This window comes from Hyperolius riggenbachi, chromosome 3, assembly GCF_040937935.1.
Source record: "Hyperolius riggenbachi isolate aHypRig1 chromosome 3, aHypRig1.pri, whole genome shotgun sequence".
Lineage (NCBI taxonomy): Eukaryota > Metazoa > Chordata > Amphibia > Anura > Hyperoliidae > Hyperolius > Hyperolius riggenbachi.
The window spans coordinates 103,107,036-103,127,715 of NC_090648.1; the positions used below are offsets into that span (position 1 = coordinate 103,107,036).

At 43.1% G+C, this 20,680-nt stretch overlaps 1 protein-coding gene across 1 annotated transcript; it reads left to right on the plus strand.

The window, feature by feature from the left end:
• Positions 1–281: 281 nt before the first annotated feature.
• Positions 282–1,217, plus strand: LOC137562197 (olfactory receptor 1E16-like). The gene has a single exon (XM_068273528.1). The coding sequence runs from the start codon at positions 282–284 to the stop codon at positions 1,215–1,217; it is 936 nt and encodes a 311-aa protein (XP_068129629.1).
• The last annotated feature ends 19,463 nt before the right edge of the window (positions 1,218–20,680 follow it).

Here is a 20,680-nt window from a genome sequence, read left to right on the forward strand (position 1 = left end):
AATGCCGTGTATGCCCAGCATAATATAGCTTACTGTTACTGTCTGCACTATCATGTGATCCAGTGGATGGTAAAAATAACTATATAAACTGTTTTGAGACCTTTTTAGAAAACAAAAATTAGTACCTAGAAGTTATGTGTGGCTAATGTGTGGAGGCAGAGGGGAAATCTTAATGTCTTAGTAAAAAAATACGAAACTTTACTTATGACTCAATATATTTTCACTTGTGCAGGGAAAATCAAATAGTGAATCTAAGCTTTTCTATCTCCTAGGTGGAAAATATGAAAAACTGCACAAGAAGTCCTGTAAAACAGTTCAGTATTTTGGCATTTACCACCTCTCCAAATGGACAAATTTTGCTTTTCATTGTGGTGTTACTGATTTATTTGTTCACAGTGCTGGGTAATGCATTAATTATCACCCTCATCTGTCTGGTTTCCCAGCTGCACACACCAATGTACTTCTTCTTGTGTAATCTGTCTTCTTCAGATATTGCCTATGTCTCGGTCACTTTTCCAAAGCTAATGTCCATTTTCTTGACACAAGACCACAGCATTACATTTTATGGCTGCATTGCTCAGCTATATTTCTTTCTAGTATGTGGACAGATTGATATATTTGTACTCACTTGCATGGCATATGACCGCTATGTAGCAATATGTAAGCCACTGCAGTATTCATTGATCATGAACAAAGGTGTGTGTATTACATTGGCTGCCTTTTCCTGGCTTACAAGCATTTGGAATTCATTGGTGCATGCTATGATTGCTTCGTTGCTACCATTCTGCTATTCAAATGAAATTGACCACTTTTTCTGTGACCTCAAAACACTTAATAAACTTTCTGCAAGTGATTCTACCTTTCGGGACCTTTTGACAACTGTGGGAAGTGTGCTAATTGGATGTGTTCCTTTCTTTCTTATAATTATCTCCTATGTATATATCATTTTAACAATACTGAAGATCAGGTCTTCTAATGGACGCCTCAAAGCTTTTTCCAGTTGTACCTCCCACCTCGTCACTGTATTATTATTCTACGGGCCAATCATTTTTTTATACATGAAACCAGAGAATAACAACTCTAGTAAAAATGATAAGCTACTCTCAATTTGTTATGTAGCCATAGTGCCACTGTTAAATCCATTGGTCTACAGCCTGAGAAATAAGGATGTGTTGGCGGCAGCTTCTAAAGTAAAGATGTACGTAAAGAAGATGTAGAAGAGATATATAAAAAACATACAAAAAGGTAGAGAGAGCGCTATTGAAAATGATAAATTACTCAATAATTTACATAGCCATAGTGTCACTGTTAAACCTATTAGTCTACAGCCTGAGAAAGAAGGATATGTTGGCAGCAACTGCTAAAATAAAAATGTATGTAAAGAAGGTGTGGAAGAGATATATGACAAAAACATAATTAAAGGTAGGGATGGTTGGACTTGCTCTTTCTGATTTCATTGGTATTCCATCAGTACGATCCAAATTCTAACTTGAAACCTGATTTGTTTTACAATGTGTCTTATCTTTTTTTTAAGTTGATTGAAAAGCCAATGAACACGGCATAACCTCTACTCTGGAGATCATGAATGCCTCTGGGAACATGTCACAAGTGATTAAAAATAAATAAACTGCAGTTTTTCCATTAATTAAAGCTACAATTTTGACAGGGAAGATTCTTTTTTTTAATGCTACTGGAAGCTAAATTGTAAATGTATGTAGCTTATTTTTTAACTTTTTTTTTTTTAATCTACAATGGTGTAGACGTCTCCTTTTGTTTTAAACAAGTCCTTGTCCAAGGATACAGCCTGGGTAGCCCGAAAAAGAAGAAAAGTGACCATAGTTGCACCCTGTACCAAACCAGACAACATGAATTTTCCCCCAGGCTCTATAATCCCCCCCCCCCCACACACACACACACACACACATGCTAAAACCCTTTTTTTATGTTCTGCCTGTCTGCAAACATCTAATAGCTGAATTGCTACATGCACCCTCTCAATGAAATACACTCCATATTAATTTAGCTTTCTTTGCTTTCCTCACCTTGCTCAGCTTCTCATGAACTCTTAGCTCTCCTGAAATCCCTCTCTCCTCCCAGCAGCTCAAAAACTCACAAACGTTTAAATCCTATTCCCATTTGCTCACTCTCTTCCTCCTCTTTTTACTTGCAGCTGGTGATATATCACCTAACCCTGGGCCACAGCCTGTTGCCAGACAAGCAGCCCCTGCTCACTTGCTTCACACACCCCACAGCCCTCTTTCCACAAATAACCTCAACTTCCATTCTCGACCCAACCTTATTTCCATCCATCCCACCCACAAACACACACTCACCCTACCCTGCGGTCTCTGGAATGCCAGATATGTCCGTAATAAACTTACAGCAGTCCACAACCTCTTCCTCTCCAAAACCCTCACCATCCTTGCGCTCACTGAGACATGCCTCAACCCCTCTGACTCTCCCCTCTTCAATGGGGGGCTTCACCTCAGTCACACACCCAGACCAGGCAACAGGACTGGAACAGGGATGGGTCTGCTCCTCTCCTCACCCTGCACCTTCCGTGTCCCCACCCCACCATGTTCCACAGTGCTTCTAGAAATGCTCCTTAAAGGGAGACTCTCTGCAAGTCAAGTCTTCTAACTAACCTGTCTTTTAACTAACCTCAGTTAAAGTAACTGAGGCCTAGGAATTCAAGCATATCATACTTAAATTCTAACAGAAGCTGCTCACCCAATATTCTGCCGCAACCGCCCCCCTCCCCCCAAATCCATACTCGCAACCTCCAGACGTTAACACGAGCCCCTGAATGAAAATGGAGAAAAACTCAACTTAACCAGGATTTCCTACAGTACAAGGCTAACCTGCTGCATTTCCACACTGCCCTTGCTTATGCGAAGCAGGAATACATCACCATCACCAAGCTCATCAGAGCACAAGCTTCCAACCCCTGGCGTCTCTTTGCCTCTTTCAACTCCATGCTTAAACCCACCCCCCTCTCCGTTTCTTCCCTCTCTGCCATGGATTTAGCCACCCACTTCACCAACAAAATTGTCTCTATCCATCAGAAATGATCCAGCCTTCAATCCTCACCTCCCATCGCCTCCCATCCAGCTACTCCTCCACCCTATCCTTCCCTCACCTACTTCACTTCTACTACCATTGAGGAAGTCAACCACCTACTGCCGAATTCACATACCACTACCTCCCCCCTTGACCCCGTCCCATCTGACTTACTCTGTCCTCACATCCTGGCTTTCGGCCCAGTCCTCACTGCCCTGTTTAACCTCTTCCTATACACAGACACCTTCCCCTCAGACTTCAAACAGGCTCCTGTACTACCCCTACTTAAAAAATCCTCCCTCAACCCTCACTACCCTTCAACTGCCACCCTATCTCCTTCCTCCCCTTTACCTCAAAACTCCTTGTTCACAAACGCCTAACCCAGTACCTTAATGCCAACTCCCTACTGGACCATACTGCAATCTGGATTTCTGCCTGCCCACTCAAACAAAATAGCTCTCACCAAAGTGGTCAGTGGCCTTGCCTTAGCTAAAGCTGAAGGCAAATACTCAATTCTTCTCCTCCTTGACCTTTCAGCAGCTTTTGGCACAGTGGACCATCCTCTACTCCTCCAGTCACTCCAGTCCATGGGCATTCATGACCTCGCTCTGGCCTGGCTCTCATCCTATCACTCCAGCCACTCCTTCATGATCTCCTTCAATGTGTCCTCATCTACCCCCAACCACCTCATAGTGGGAGCCCCCCAAGGCTCGGTCCTTGGCCCCCTACTGTTCTCCCTATACACACCCTCCATTGGCAAGGTTATAACCTCTATAGGTTTTAGCTATCATCTGTATGCACATGACACCCAGATCTACTGTACCTCCACATCCCTGACCTATCCACCACTACCATGGACAAGGTCTCCTCCTGCCTATCAGCCATCTCCTACTAAATGTCCACTAGGTTCTTGAAACTAAACCTGGACAAAATGGAATTTATGGTCTTCCCACCCCAGCCATTCTTAACCCTCCCAATAGTGCATGTCACTGTTTACCACACTACTATGTGTCCTACATCTCAAGCCCACTCTCTGGGTGTCACCCTGGACTCCACACTCATCCCCATATCCAAAACCTCACAAAGTTCTGCAACTTCCACGTCCGCAACATCTGCAAGATCCATCCCTTCCTGAACTCTGTCACCACTCCTCATCCATTCCCCTAATAATTTCACACCTTGACTACCGCAGTGCCCTTTTTTCTGGTCTCCTGATGACCCAAATTGCCCCACTGCAGTCCATCATGAATGTGGTAGCCAGAATTATCCACTCCATCACGGTGGCTCTCTTTCTGTGAATTCCTCCACTGGCTTCCTATCCAGTCCAGAATCAGATTCAAGATACTGTGCCTGGCCTACAAATCTGTACACAAAACCTGCCCAACATACATTTCCTATCTTACTCAAAGGTACACACCTAGCCGCTCACTCCACTCCTCCAATGAACTTTGCCTGGCCACCCCCCACATTACCCAGTCCCATGCACACCTCCAGGACTTCTAAGGAGCTGCTCCAACACTATGGAACTTCCTACCTCCCCATCATCTTCAAGAAGGCCCTCAAAAAATACACCTTTTCACTATGGCCTCTCCCCTCCCCCACTGGTGCTCTAAACCCACTGCTGAACTCTGGTCTCCTACCTTTCCCCCTAGATTGCAAGCCTTTGGCATGGTCGAGTGAACTCGTCTTGTTTAATCTCCATGCTCCCATCCAGTGACTGACTAAGCATTACCTTGTGCTCATACTCTGAATGATCTGGTTTGCGTGTATTCCTGTATTGTCTTATTGCTGTATGTCACCCCTAAATATTGTGTGTAACCTTAACTAATGTCCAATACAGTGTAATATGTTGGCGCTTAATAAATACTATAAATAAATAAATGGGTAGGTGAACTTTTTTCACCCAAGAAACTGACCACCATAGACTATAGCAGAGATGGCAAATTATGATTGTGAGTTTACCCACATACATACCCGTAAAGACACACACAAACACTTACACAGAAACACATACCCATATTTTTGGGCCAAAAACCAGGGAAAATATACTAAACCTGGTGCATCTATGGTGCAGGGGTGTCTTGTGAATGTTTTCCCACTCCCAATTATAATGTCCCCCTTGTACCTCTTGTGTCCCCATGTTCCCCCTTGTGTCCTTCTCTGTCCCCATTGTGCCCTTCTCTGTTCTCTTCTGTCCCCCTGGTGTCCTCGTCCATGCCCCTTTGTGTCCTTCTGTGTCCTCTTTGTGCAGACCTATGTCCCCCTTTGAACCCCTTGTGTCCTCCTCTGTCCACCTTGTGTCCTCTTCTGTGCTCTTTGTGTAGTCCTTTGCCCCCCTTGTATCCTCCTTCATGCCCTTTTGTGTAGTCATTTGTCCTCCTTTGCCCCCTTGTGTTCTCTTCCATTCCCCCTTTGTGTTGTCTTGTGTCCTAGTTTGTGACCTGTGTCTTCCTCACTTCCTGTGCTTTCCCCGTGTAGAGTAATTAGCAGCGGAAGCTAAGCCTGTATCTCTCCTGTTCCATGGGTGCCTTGTGAACAAATGAGGACACAGGACTAAAGAAAATGGAGACCTGCTGTGGCTTTTGGGGGAGAAAAAGTGTGTCTAATGGTCCGAAAAATATGATACTTAAAAGGAACACTCACACAAATACACATGTAAACTTAAAGTGGTCTAACACCCAGCATTTCAACTTTGCTTTAAAAGATTGCTTACAGCTTAGAAACTATTATGCCTGATTTTTTTTTTTAGCAGAAATTCACTGAATGGGTTAAACATGACATTTTAGTGTTGCATTTAGCTAGGAATCCGAATCCGTGCTTAGGTTTAGATACAAATGTATCTATTTACAATGTAAATAAACTGTAATGATCTGCTTTGCTGTCTGCACAAGCAGACAGCTTTTTGACCATTTTTTAGGTCTGAGTGCTGCAGGTCCCTGGAAAAGAGACCTGTCTTCACTCTGCAGGTGAGGAATTTGCATCCACTTGTCATGCAAATTGCTTAGCTGCTTCCTTTGATGGCTTGTAGTATAAATACCATTTCCTCCCAGAATTCCCTGCTGGTCATGATGGTTTGTTCCTGCTAACTTGCCTGGAGTCTCAGCCCTCTGCTCATTGTTGGCTATTATTGCTATCTTAGAGTAGTTATCCTTGGGAGTGCTCCTTGCAATCCTATTTAGTGCAGTCAGGTTTGTGTTATATTTGTACTGCCTTTTCTGTCTTGTCCTGTCCTTGCGATTGCACTGTCGCCAGCGGTTGGCGGTAGTGAATCTTTGTCTTTCCGTTGCAATTGTTCTGTTGCCAAGACTGTAGAAATTGAAATCCGCACGATGTCAGTAGAATCAATATGGCTTTATTCAATCATAACACATAACAAGCTAAAAGCCAGCACCACATGCTGACATGTTTCGGGCGTTACACGCCCTTAATCATAGCATAGGCAAGCATGAGAAGGGGTGCCACCTATAAAAGATAAGGTTACACCCGATACCACATGTTCAATTGGCCCCACCCACAAACAAAGACAAGTGCATATAAAACCAAGGGGATAAAAAAAAAAAACACACATGGGATCCCCTCATTGGAATAGACCATTACATAAAAACAATATGGGTAGCATATAGATGTATATGCATACGATAAAGCACTATGTAATATCAGCATGAATTAAATCCTCTACATATAATTCTAAGGATTCAAAATTAGAACATATAAACACATATAGGCAAAAGACAAAGATGATCATTAGGTCCATTTTAAGTGACTGTATTCAAATCCCATCTAGCATTAAGCCCTCCCGGTGAGCGTGTCCCTAATTGGAAAATCCAATAGGCCTCCCTGTTAAGGAGACGTTTGTAAACGTCCCCTCCCCTCACAGGCCTTAGGACACGCTCAATACCCTGAAATGAAAAAGAGGACATGTCACCTGAATGGACTGATCTAAAGTGCTTTGCTACATTGGACACCTCTAGAGTTAACCACCCAGCCCCCCTATAGTGTTCAGCTATGCGTTGTCTGAGGTGCCTAGTGGTGCACCCCACATATTGAATGTGGCATGAGGAACACGATATAAGATAAACCGTGCACCTCGTGTCACAATTAATGTATTGTTTAATAGGATAGGTTTTGCCATTGCAGAAGGAAGCAACAGAACGGGTGGATTTATGGATTGAAAGGGGTAGGAGGCAGGCTTTGATGAGAACCAGAGAGGAACTATTGACTGCTGGTTCTCGTCGAACACAGTCACGATCTAACAACGACACTACCTTTGTGACGACCTATAGTCAGGAATACAAACAAATCACGCAGATTGTGAGGAATTGTCTTCCTGTGCTACAGGCGGATGAAACTCTTAATCAGATTATCAAACAAGGAGTTAAATTTGCTAGCAGGAGGGCTCCCACACTTGGGAGCATCTTGTCACCCAGCCTTCTCCCTTCCAACACACAACAGCCATGCTGGCTGACTACCCCTGGTTCTTTTAGATGTAATTTTTCCACCTGTCACTATTGTATTGTCCATAAATCCACCCGTTCTGTTGCTTCCTTCTGCAATGGCAAAACCTATCCTATTAAACAATACATTAATTGTGACACGAGGTGCACGGTTTATCTTATATCGTGTTCCTCATGCCACATTCAATATGTGGGGTGCACCACTAGGCACCTCAGACAACGCATAGCTGAACACTATAGGGGGGCTGGGTGGTTAACTCTAGAGGTGTCCAATGTAGCAAAGCACTTTAGATCAGTCCATTCAGGTGACGTGTCCTCTTTTTCATTTCAGGGTATTGAGCGTGTCCTAAGGCCTGTGAGGGGAGGGGACGTTTACAAACGTCTCCTTAACAGGGAGGCCTATTGGATTTTCCAATTAGGGACACGCTCACCGGGAGGGCTTAATGCTAGATGGGATTTGAATACAGTCACTTAAAATGGACCTAATGATCATCTTTGTCTTTTGCCTATATGTGTTTATATGTTCTAATTTTGAATCCTTAGAATTATATGTAGAGGATTTAATTCATGCTGATATTACATAGTGCTTTATCGTATGCATATACATCTATATGCTACCCATATTGTTTTTATGTAATTATGTCTATTCCAATGAGGGGATCCCATGTGTGTTTTTTTTTTTTCCCCTTGGTTTTATATGCACTTGTCTTTGTTTGTGGGTGGGGCCAATTGAACATGTGGTATCGGGTGTAACCTTATCTTTTATAGGTGGCACCCCTTCTCATGCTTGCCTATGCTATGATTAAGGGCGTGTAACGCCCGAAACATGTCAGCATGTGGTGCTGGCTTTTAGCTTGTTATGTGTTATGATTGAATAAAGCCATATTGATTCTACTGACATCGTGCGGATTTCAATTTCTACAGTCTTGGATCCGAGGTCTTGGCAGCCTGTTTTCCTGCACTGTCGGTGGGAGGAGGTTGTGAGCAGAGTTCCACATTTCCAGTGTTCTGTTGCCAGCGGCAGCTGACAGAAAATCGCTCTGTTTTTTTTAATCGCACTTGCCCTAGCATTAGAGGTGGTGGATCTCTCAGTATTCTGTCTTGGAGTTTAACCTCAGCTGCGGTTGCTGCTGGTTACTCCTTCTGTCTGTCTTGTTATGCGGATCGCACTCACTCTTGCGGAAGAGCAGTGGATTCTTTCAGTCCTGTTCCCGTGTACGGATCGCACTCGCTCTTGCAGAAGAGCAGTGGATCCTATCTGACTTGTTCCTGTTGTCTGTTTGTCCGGAGCAAACGCTTGCTGTTGCCTGAGGTAAGGCAACCGATTAGCAAGCGTTTCTGTTATTTGTTTGTTTGTGTTTCTGGGTTCATGTGTTAGTTAGGGTCGGCGTGATTTGTCTCTGTTGCGCTTCTCGTGCGGAGACCGTGCCATTAACATGTTTTTGTCGCTGTTGCGCTTCTCGTGCGGCGACCGCGTTTGTTATTTTCTTTGGCGTTCTGATCATTGTTGTTTGCTGTGTCTTTCTCACTACACACAAAAAAAGGAAGATCACTGGGTCTCGACCTGGATTTTGCAATTATAGCTTTGGCTTTATTAGCACCATAGTAGCAGACAACACGACGTTTCGGCCCAACACTTGATAAAGGCCGATGGGCCGAAACGTCGTGTTGTCTGCTACTATGGTGCTAATAAAGCCAAAGCTATAATTGCAAAAATCGTAAAAGCCTCCATTCCATGGCTTCCCCTCCCCCCCCCCCAAAAAAAAAAGTCTCATTAATGTGGAGCAATGGATTTGTGGCCATTCCCAAGTGAATGGGTTTTACGAGTGCATTAAAGCTAAGATTCAAGGGTACACAAACAGTAACCATATAAAAAGCAGCAGCTTAAAACATTTCTTAATAAAAAAAGAACATAAGACAAAAACAAATGTTTTTACCAACACCCCACATGACAATTCAATCCAATACAATACAAGGGTCCTAATCATTGAAATCCACTGGGGTCACTGCAAAGTCTGGATTTGTAATCATGTGTCTTCAGCAGCGAATGCCCACCCTCAACCTTTTTACATCTTGCAAACCAACTCCTTAAAAGAGAAAGAAAAGGGTCCCAACAATTTAAAAGGCCAGCTGGTAGGTCCCAAGTGACATTGTCAAGTACCATAAAATGATAATTTATTTAATAATGGAAATGTTTTTTTTTTTTTCAAGTCTCATTTGATATATTGAAGGTGAAACTTAAATAATAATGTTGAAACTAAATGCCTCTTAAATACGACCTATGTCAGCTGGGTGAATAGAATGTCTCAACCAGCTCCACGCCATGACGCAATTAAAATATTCCATATGACTTAAAAAGGAAGTTACTGAAATGCATAATTATAGAAATGGTTAAAAAGCAAATCTCTAAACCCTGGAACTCGGGTGAATCATTGTGAGAGCCAGAAAACTTACACAGGAAGTTAGAAAAAATCAATATGAATATCTAAAGTACTCCAGTCTCTGTCATAACCAATATTGGCACTGTTGCCATTGGGAAAACAGTATTCAAAATGGTATTCATAGGAGAGCTGCAAGGGGAAAGTTGCTACAGCACAATAGGACACATCTCCTAGCCCTATCTCTATGGCTGCACTGGTGACTTATTGTCCCTATAGTGATCTCTATAGAAAATGTTCACATGTCTCTATAGTAATCTCTATAGAAAATATGCACTTATAGGGCTTTATTCACTAAACCGTGATAACTCAAATATCTTATAAAAGATATTACACCTTATCAAAAATATCACACCTTATCAAAGATATCACACCTTATCAAAGTTAACAAGCCTTATCAGAGTAGCATAGCGAGCGCTACACACTTATGCCTGCTAATTGGCAATAGCACTTGTCCTGCCCCGAGCCCCTGAGGGTTCGTAGCACTCGCTATGCTACAAAGATATCATGCTTGATAAGGCATGATATCTTTGATCAGAGGCGTCGCTAGGGCCTTTGATCCAGGGCACCAGCCTGGAACCTGTTGCCATGGTGCCCCGGATCGATTGATTGGCAGGAGGGGGCACTGGGTGGAGCGGGGGGGGGGGAGAGCGGGCAGTTAACAACTCACGTCCGATCGCAGCCTCCAGCATCCGTCACTTTGGTTACAGTGCCCCTTGTGATGTCATCACAGGGGGCGCTGTTACCAATGCAAACTATGCCGGGGAGGAAGTCAGAAGAAGCTGGAGGCTGCGATCGGAGGTGAATTTTTAACTGCCCGCTCCCCCCCCCCCCCGCCACCCTGCCTCCTTACTTCCGCCTCCTATGCTGGGGGCAGCTCCCTATCTAATCTACCCTAGGGGAAACTTCATATCTCACCTATGCTGGGGGCAGCTACCTATCTCTCCTACGCTGGGGGCAGCTACCTATCTCACCTATGCTGGGGGCAGCTACCTATCTCAGCTATGCTGGGGGCAGCTACCTATCTCACCTACGCTGGGGGCAGCTACCTATCTCACCTACGCTGGGGGTAGCTACCTATCTCACCTACCCTGGGGGAAGCTACCTATCTCACCTATGCTGGGGGCAGCTACCTATCTAACCTACGCTGGGGGCAGCTACCTATCTAACCTATGCTGGGGGCAGCTAACTATCTAACCTATGCTGGGGGCAGCTACCTATCTAACCAATGCTGGGGGAAGCTACCTATCTAACCTACGCTGGGGGCAGCTACCTTTCTAACCTACACTGGGGGAAGCTACCTCTCTAACCTACACTGGGGGCACCTACCTATCTAACCTATACTGAAGGCACCTACCTATCTAACTTATACTGGGGGAACATACCTATCTAGCCTATACTGGAGGCACCTACCTATCTACAGCCAAGCAAAGCCCCAAGGCCCCAGCAAAGCAGAGCCCTCAGCAAAGCAACTCCCCCCAGCTTAGCAAAGCCTTCTGGTCCCAGCCCAAGAAAGCATACAGCCAAGTAAAGCCTAGTAATGCCCCCGGCAAGTTGCCCAGCCCAGCAAAGCCCCCAGCAAGTCACCTAGCAAAGCCAGGCCGGCTCAACATCACCGCCAGCCAAGCTGGCGCAGCATCACCGTCAGCCAGGCTAGCACAGCATCACCACCAGCCAGGCCAGCACAGCACAGCATAGCATAACCATCAGCCAGGCAGCCCAGCATAACTGCCAGCCAAGTACAGCGCACAGGCCAGCCAAGACAGAAGCCAGGTGAGGGGCTTATATATGTGAAATACTGCCTATTGAATATATTTAAGTTACACCACTGCTATGTTCATGTACATGTGCCCCCCCATGACCACACCCACTTTACACGGCATGACCACGCCCATTTTTCACGCCACACACTCATTTCCTCTTGGTGCCCAGGGGTGCCCCAGATCTCCCAGGAACCTAGAAACGCCCCTGTCTTTGATAGGGTGTGATATCTTTGATAAGGTGGGCAGCACGGTGGCGTAGTGGTTAGCTCTCTTGACTTGCAGCGCTGGGTCCCCGGTTCGAATCCCAGCCAGGGCACCATCTGCAAGGAGTTTGTATGTTCTCTCCGTGTCTGCGTGGGTTTCCTCCGGGTACTCTGGTTTCCTCCCATATCCCAAAAACATACAGGTAAGTTAATTGGCTCACCCCTAAATTGGCCCTAGACTACAGTACTTACACTACGTAATACATACATAGACATATGATAATAGTAGGGATTAGATTGTGAGCTCCTTTGAGGGACAGTTAGTGACAATAATATATATATATATATATATATATATATATATATATATACTGTACAGCGCTGCGTAAGATGTCGGCGCTATATAAATGCTAAATAATAATAATAATAAGGTGTGATATTTGAGTTATCACGGTTATCGAATCAAGCCCCTAGTGTGATAGCCCTCCTCAAAAAACAAAAACAAAAAAACACATCAAACGTTAAAATGAAAATTATCATATAGCAGTAGATAACTAAACCACTTTATTCCATATGTCACACTGCTAAGACCTAGGATTTATTTATTTATTGCTAGTAATATTCTAGCTAAGGCCCGGTTCACATCTGCGTTCTGAGCCAAAAGGATCCGGTGAGCGGATCCGGTCTACGCTTCACCGGCTCCGGATGGCTCAGTCCGTGGCCTGGTTCACATAGTGAAAACGGATCTGATCAATGATTGATCAGATCCGTTTTCACTCACCAATAAATACCTAATTTTCCGTAGCATACGGCGGTAGAGGCTTCCTCTTCTTCCGCTGTGACTACACAGCACGTCATGTGAATAGTCACATGACGCGTCATGTAGTCACATGACGCAGAAGAAGACGGAAGTCTCTACGACCGGCTGCTACGGAAGATTAGGTATGTATAAACCCTCCCTCTCTCACCCACCCGCCCGGCTGCTGCACCCTCCCCTCACCCTCCCGTTACTAGATTTGTGTCGACCCATGCCCCCATCCCCCATGGATTGGTCCGTTTCTTCACTAGTGTGAAGAAATGTTCAATTTTCCATTGCCCAAATGCTGCAGCATTGGCACAGTAGGAATTAGTAAGGGGCCGAGGGCCAGCTGCGACTGACTGACAGGGCTGTATATGTAAGTGTCAGTGGAACACACACACAAAAAATATAGATCACAAGAACAGCATTAGCTCTCAAAAGAGCTGTTGAGGGGTGCTATTTAGCAATAAGTATTAGCTGGAGCAAGCTAACAAGCCTAACAAGAACCTAACTAAGCTCCCTATGTCTACAACAGGTTCCTCTCCCTTCTCTAATTACTGCAGCCACACGAGTGAGGGAAATGGCTGACGCTGCCTGCAATTTATAAGGGGGGGGGGCCTCCAGGAGGGAGTGTAGCCTGATTGGCTACCATGTGTCCGCTGACTGTGATGTGGAGTAAAGTTGATGCTAATGATGTAGTATAGGGGGCGGGTCGAACTCGCATATAGATATAGTTTGCGGTTCACCCCCGAAGTTCGCGTGTTCGCGTTCAAATGGAAACCGTTCGGGCCATCTCTACTCACGAACAGAATGGATTCGGTGGGAGAGGTTGAGAGACAAGGTGTACAGGTCAAAAAACAAGTAAAATACCTGGGCATAAATATAGGAAAAGACCCAGATTCCTTTCCATATACTAATTAAATATGGCCCCCTTTTAAATAGTATAACACAACAATGATATTGTTGGGCCAATTTACCTTTACATTTAATGGGAAGGGCCGCAGTCCTCAAGTCAGTAATAATTGGAAGACTGCTGTATCCCCTGCAAACCATTCCACTCCTACTAAAACACAAAAATTTGCAATTGCTAGATAAGCAATTCTGTTGCTAGTCCGCGTACTCACGCGGACTAGGGACAGTTGCGGCGGAGTTGCGGCGTTTCAATCGCCCGGCGACATCAGCGACGAGCGACAGTTCGGTGTGCGCGCCCGGGCAACGCCGCATACTCACGGGCGACCTGTCGCTGCAACACGCGCGCCCCGCGTGTTGCGGCGACATTTGTAGCCCATGAGTATGGGCCATTAGACTTTGGAAACAGCATGTTCTGTGGGTTAGGGTTTTATTTTACCAGGAACTCGGGCAATGAAAGTTGTGGGGGGATTTCTGGTTTCTAGTGCAAATTAGTCTTTCCATTTGAAGGTTGGAGTTGACTAGAGTTTTAAGTCTTGTCCACAGAACCGGCTCTAAAGATTTCCAGTGAGTTGTTATTAGATGGGTAGTAGCAGTTAGAGCAGTTATTATGTATTTATATAGTACTGACATCCGCTGCAGCCCTTCACAGAGTACATAGTCATGTCCCTGACTGTCTTCCTCAGAGGAGCTCACAATCTAATCCTACCATAGTCATAGTATAATGTCCTACCATATTATTATTATGTTTTTATATAGCACTGACATCTTCTGAAGCACTTTACACAGTACATAGTGATGTAACTGACTGTCCACAGAGGAGCTCACACTCTAATCCTACCATAGTCATAGTGTAATGTCCTACCATGTTATTATTATGTATTTATAAAGCACTGACATCTTCTGCAGCACTTTACACAGTAAGGACTGAGCGCGCCCAGACTGGTGCTGCTGCTCTCTAAGGCTGCTCTAGACATTACATTACATTTCTGCTACTTTAAACCTCTAAATGGAAAGACTGGACCGAAATTTCAGTGGATTCTAATGCATCATCTCCAGAAACACCTATAACCTTTCAGAACACCTGGATTACTTGGGATGGCAAAGATTTAAGCTGGATTGGATCTTCCTTGGAATCACCCACTGCTGTACACTGCACACCTTCCTTGGAATTGACCTGAGACTTTAAAGACTTTCAGCCTTTTTGTGCCTGCCCTCTCCCCATCCTGTGAGTAACTTTCATCAATTATCTACAGCATCTATGCTCAGTAGACTATATTTTTCTACATATGTTATATATAATATCTTCAAACTTCTAAACAAAGGACTGTATTTTCAAATCCATGCTGTCCATTCATACATCTGTGTAAGGACAATTTAGTCTACATAGGCCCTTTGATTTCTGCCGGATACCTTTCAGATTACATGTAATACATGAAGAACAACCATAAAAACAATTAAAAACAAAGGTTAACCTTTAGATTTATTACAGTCTATTTACCACGTCCCCATGCGCTGTACTTTGTTTTTAATTGTTTTTATGGTTGTTCTTCATTATTAAAAGCATTCATATTTATCTTGAGTTTTTTGCTTTATTTATTATTTACTTTTTGCTATACGGATGGCTTTTCTTTGTTGATGTATATGTTTTCGTGTGTCTGTCTTGTCAGCTACGAACGCTTGCTGGAGGCTCGGTGAGGTAACCGTTAAGCAAGCGCTCGCGTCCTCTGTTTCATGTTTGTCTGTCAGTGGTTAGTTAGGCATGCTTGTCTCTATTGTGCTTATCATGTGGAGACCGCGCATGAACGCGTGCACTGTTGCAAATGAGTGCGGTGTTCGCGTTCAGTTAGCATTTGTTATTTTCCTTATCTCCTCATTGTATGATTTGCTGTGCCTTTGCTACTCTCGTGCTCTGCCTTGCTGTAGCCTTGTGTCACGTCTGGCAATCGCACCTCTCGCGATCGCGTTCCTACTTCATATCTGCTGTGGTGTGTGCACCGTCGCGGGTTGGCGACTAGTTTGGTGCACACACATACAATCTGTCTCTGTGCTCATTCTCAATCGCCTCTCTTGCGATTGCGTTTCTTCCCTTCGTACAATTCCTCTCTGGCGTGTGTGGTAGGGCAGAGGAGCTGTTCCTCTGCACTCCACAGCTCCACCTGCCGACAGGAATTTCCCTCTACAGGTGCATTGCACCTTTTGCTGGGTTTCCCGCAAATTATACGCTTGTGGAGGATTTCCGCAGTGTCAGCGCACATCCTGTGCGCTGATCACGGAGAGAATTCCACAATCGTTACACGTATATACGCAAAAAATAGCAAATTATGCTAAAAATATTTATTTTAAATTAACTAACTTAATTTACATAAATAGCAAAACAAAAAAAGAAAAAACAATAACAAAAAATAGGAGTAAATTGGAAAGACACTTCTCAAAATGCGAAATTCCAACGGAATGGGAAATCAGCATTTCTGACTATCCCAAGGCTAAAGAGAGCCCTATTAGTGACAGCAGGTAGTTTTAGATAAAAATTGAGGCATGATTTTTATATTAGTTAAATAGACAAAAAATGTAGGAATTAAAGGACAACTGTAGCAAGCAGTATGGCTGGATAGTGTAAAGGTTAAGGGCTCTGCCTCTGACACAGGAGACCTGGGTTTGAATCTTGGCTCTGCCTGTTCAGTAATCCAGCACCTATTCAGTAGGAGACCTTGGGCAAGTCTCCCTAACACTGCTACTGCCTATAGAGCGCGTCCTAGTTGAGTCCACTGGGAGAAAAGCGTAATATAAATGTTCTGTGTTTGTATGTTGAGGCTGCCATATTTATTCCCTTTTAAACAATACCAGTTGCCTAGCTATCCTGCTGAACCTTTGCCTCCAATGCTTTTAGCCATAAACCCCTGAACAAGCATGCAGCAGGTCAGGTGTTTCTGACATTATTGTCAGATCTGACAAAATCATTTGCATGCTTGTTCCTGGTGTGATTCAGGCACTACAGCCTCCAAATAGCTCAGCAGGACAGCCAGGCAACTACTACTGTTTAAAAGTAAATAAATATGGCATCCTCCATATCCCTTTTTTTGCAGTTGTCCTTTAAAAAATATTTTTTTTCTCAAATGTTCGCAATTTGGTTTTGTATAATATATATTTAAAATTTGTCTCTCAAATGTATTTCAATAAAATTTCAATACTGTAGTAGAATTGCTTATAATAGCATGGCAATTGCAAAGGGAATTCCACTATAATCATATCCTGGAGGGCCCAGAATCCTGTATTATCTGGCTGATCATGTTGTTAAGATTTAGAGCATCATGAGCAGTGCTCTGGTCCATGTAAGATTGCAACATCACACACTCATTGCTGCACTGCATAGCTATTTTAAGTAGCCGATGTTCTTGCTTGTTTAGATAATCTTGTCTTAAATGTTCAGTCTTTTAAATATCTCATTCTTTCTTTTTTCATATTCCTGGTATATTTTTTTTTCTTTATTAATGTCCCATTCATTTCTTAATTTCATTTATTAAATATTTTCTTTATTCAGTTTTTCTTGGACTGTACATGGCAATGCAAGTTGAGCAGATAGTGAATCTGTATATTACACATTTACACGTCATTCTGTTACGTTGTTGTGCTGCCATTGTTCTCTTTATTATGTCTCCACAACTTTACTGTCTTTTTGTTATCCTTATGTTTGGTAATCCTCTCCTTTGTCATTTTGCTCTATTGATAATTTTTCTTTCATTTGTCTGCACCTGCTTATCATTTGTCCTAAGCAATTACCTATAGGTTTCATATCTGAGGGGTCTCTGAAGGGACAGGTAACATGATTAACCATTTGTATGTGCAGTCCCAATTCTATTTATATAACTATAGTATTTTCCCTTTTTCTTTTTTCATACTCTAAATAAATGATAGTCTCTCCGCAATCAGACTTTATGCTGGGTTCATACTATGAGATTTTCTGGCCGATTTACTGTCAGATCGATTATTTCCAACATGTTCGATTTGCTTTCCGATCGATTTCCGAGCATTTTCCGATCAATTTCCGTTAACTTTAATAGGAAATAGATCGGAAAATGCTGGGAAATTGATCGGAAAGCAAATCGAACATGTTAGAAATAATTGATCTAACAGTAAATCGGCCAGAAAACCTCATAGTGTGTACCCAGCATTACTGTGATTGTAGTTATATCTCACTGATAATTATCCGGAGGTCATACAACTTCTGCAAGACAAAGAAACACATCAGAGAGGGGCAGAAACAAAGTTCAATAGGTTAAAGTGAACCGAGCATCATTTTTAACATCCAGGGCAGCTCTATAGCAAATTAAAAATGCATTCTAAAAATGTGGTTTATTATTAAAAAAAACTTTAATTTTACCTCATTTTTTTTTTTAGTTCTAAGGGTTAAATTAGAAACTTTGTCCATCCGCAAAGGACCTGCAGTCCCTGAGCAGGAGATGGTGAAAACAGATAAGAAATCACCTCTTTAGACTTAATTGACCACAAACAAACCCTCATTGTACTTCAAACAGAAAACATCAGTTACAGTTGAAGAATTTCTCACCTAGCCTGGATAACAGCAGTTGTAAAACAGCAGGGGTTGAGCTTCTGAACAATGGCAGCCCTTGCAGCTATTTGAAGCCAAGAGCTGCTTGGATCCCTTTAAGATTAGATTGCATAGCAGTGTCTTACTCATTAAAAAAAATGTGGCCATTCATCTAAGACAGTAAAAATGTGAAACTTAGATTTTTAAACTTTCACATCAAAAGAAGACTGTGGGATTCTGGGAAAGTCCTGTGTAGGATTGGATTTATAGATATAATTATTTATCTCATCATTCACATCATATTATTCATACAAGGCCTGCCTCTCTGGTAAGGAATGGGACTCAATCCCTCGACAGACAGTTCAGGTTAAAGGCTGTATAGACGTGTCACTAGCCAGTAGGCTAGGAATGTGCCTGTTACTATGAAGGTGAGAGAAGTAATAAAGCACAGTGCATGATATAGTAGTGGGGAGTAGAGTGGGGAATTTTGCTGAAGATTTGTCGGGCCAGGTCTTTAAGCAATGTTGGGGACCTCCCCTACGCATGCTCGATTCATGCTACATACTCACCGCCTTTGACACGTTTCTCAGCCACGTTTAATCTAGCAAGTGTACATTGCCTGAAAACCCTCCAAACACTCAAAATATTTAATTGGGATGATGCAGACTTGTTCAACGTTTCCCTGTACTGCTCAATCCCAATAGTGCAGCTTTTCTGTAGGTTGGAAAGGTGAGGCCTGATCCTCTCAGAATAGCAACATTCTTCAGTCACAAGCAGGACTGCAGAATCTCATCTATTTTCTAAACCAATTGCAGCAGTTTTGGCTGCCTCAGGTGTGCTTTGAACTGCCACTTATTTCTATTTTGTATGCTACCATCATTGCCATTGTAAGCCTAGTATTTTATTTTTATTTTTTTCATCCAGATTCTCCTACATTGTGTATATTTTTTTTCTGATCTGCTTTTTTTTTGCATTTGTAACCTTAGTATATTCAATATTAATTTTGTGACTGAGCCTATAGATTTAAAACATTATTATGTTGCTTAACCACCCTGGCGTTACAATTATTGCGGCCATGTGGCCATGGGTGGCTTCTTTTTTTTTTTTTTTTTTTTAAAAAGGTTATTTAGCTATGGCGACTATCGAATAGGACGTCTGATGTCATTGACGTCATGCACAGTTCTGATCGCCGCCATAGCGACCCCTGGAGACTACGTAGAGGCTGTGCCAGCGCGGGCTGTGGGGGGAGGGGGTAAGCAAAAACAGCGGCGATGGGGGTGATCAGAGCGGACCGGCGGCAATCGGAAAGACAGAAAGACCCTCCAGGGGCTGAGCAATACACCGTGGCAGTAATGGCCGAGCTGAGCTCATCATTACCGCCAAGGTGGTTAAGAGGTATAATGTTTTACAGAAACTAACACATCTCCCCTGTCTACAAGGCACATAGACAAGCACATATGTAAAATATTGTAATATATATATTACACATATTATTCCTACTTAGGGCCCAGTCCAATGAAGGGTTATGGGAATTCCACACTTTCCTAGTTCTCTTACCACTATTTTCTAAACTTTTCTAATCTTTATTCAAGTATGCATTTTAGACAATTGTTGAAGTAGAAAGAAAGATGTAAAAATGTTACAGAACTCATTTCAAAAATAATGTATAAATAATAATAATTTAATATACAATTCTTTATTTGAAGTATACATATACAGTGGCTTGCAAAAGTATTCGGCCCCTTGAAGTTTTCCACATTTTGTCACATTACATGAATCAATTTTATTGGAATTCCACATAAAAGACCAATACAAAGTGGTGTACATGTGAGAAGTGGAATAAAAATCATACATGATTTCAAACATTTTTTACAGATCAATAACTGCAAAGTGGGATGTGCGTAATTATTTAGCCCCCTTTGGTCTGAGTGCAGTCAGTTGCCCATAGACATTGCCTGATGAGTGCTAATGACTAAATAGAGTGCACCTGTGTGAAATCTAATGTCAGTACAAATACAGCTGCTCTGTGACGGCCTCAGAGGTTGTCTAAGAGAATATTGGGAGCAACAACACCATGAAGTCCAAAGAACACACCAGACAGGTCAGGGATAAAGTTATTGAGAAATTTAAAGCAGGTTTAAGCTACAAAAAGATTTCCAAAGCCCTGAACATCCCACGGAGCACTGTTCAAGCAATCATTCAGAAATGGAAGGAGTATGGCACAACTGTAAACCTACCAAGACAAGGCCATCTACCTAAACTCACAGGCCGGACAAGAAGAGCGCTGATCAGAAATGCAGCCAAGAGGCCCATGGTGACTCTGGATGAGCTGCAGAGATCTACAGCTTAGGTGGGGGAATCTGTCCATAGGTCAACTATTTGTCGTGCACTGCACAAAGTTTGCTCTTATGGAAGAGTGACAAGAAGAAAGCCATTGTTAACAGAAAAGCATAAGAAGTCCCGTTTGCAGTTTGCCACGTGCCATGTGAGGGACACAGCAAACAT

What these genes read in the sequence shown, in the direction of transcription:
- LOC137562197 (XM_068273528.1), top strand. Translation starts at nt 282, where the DNA reads ATGAAAAACTGCACAAGAAGTCCTGTAAAACAGTTCAGTATTTTGGCA.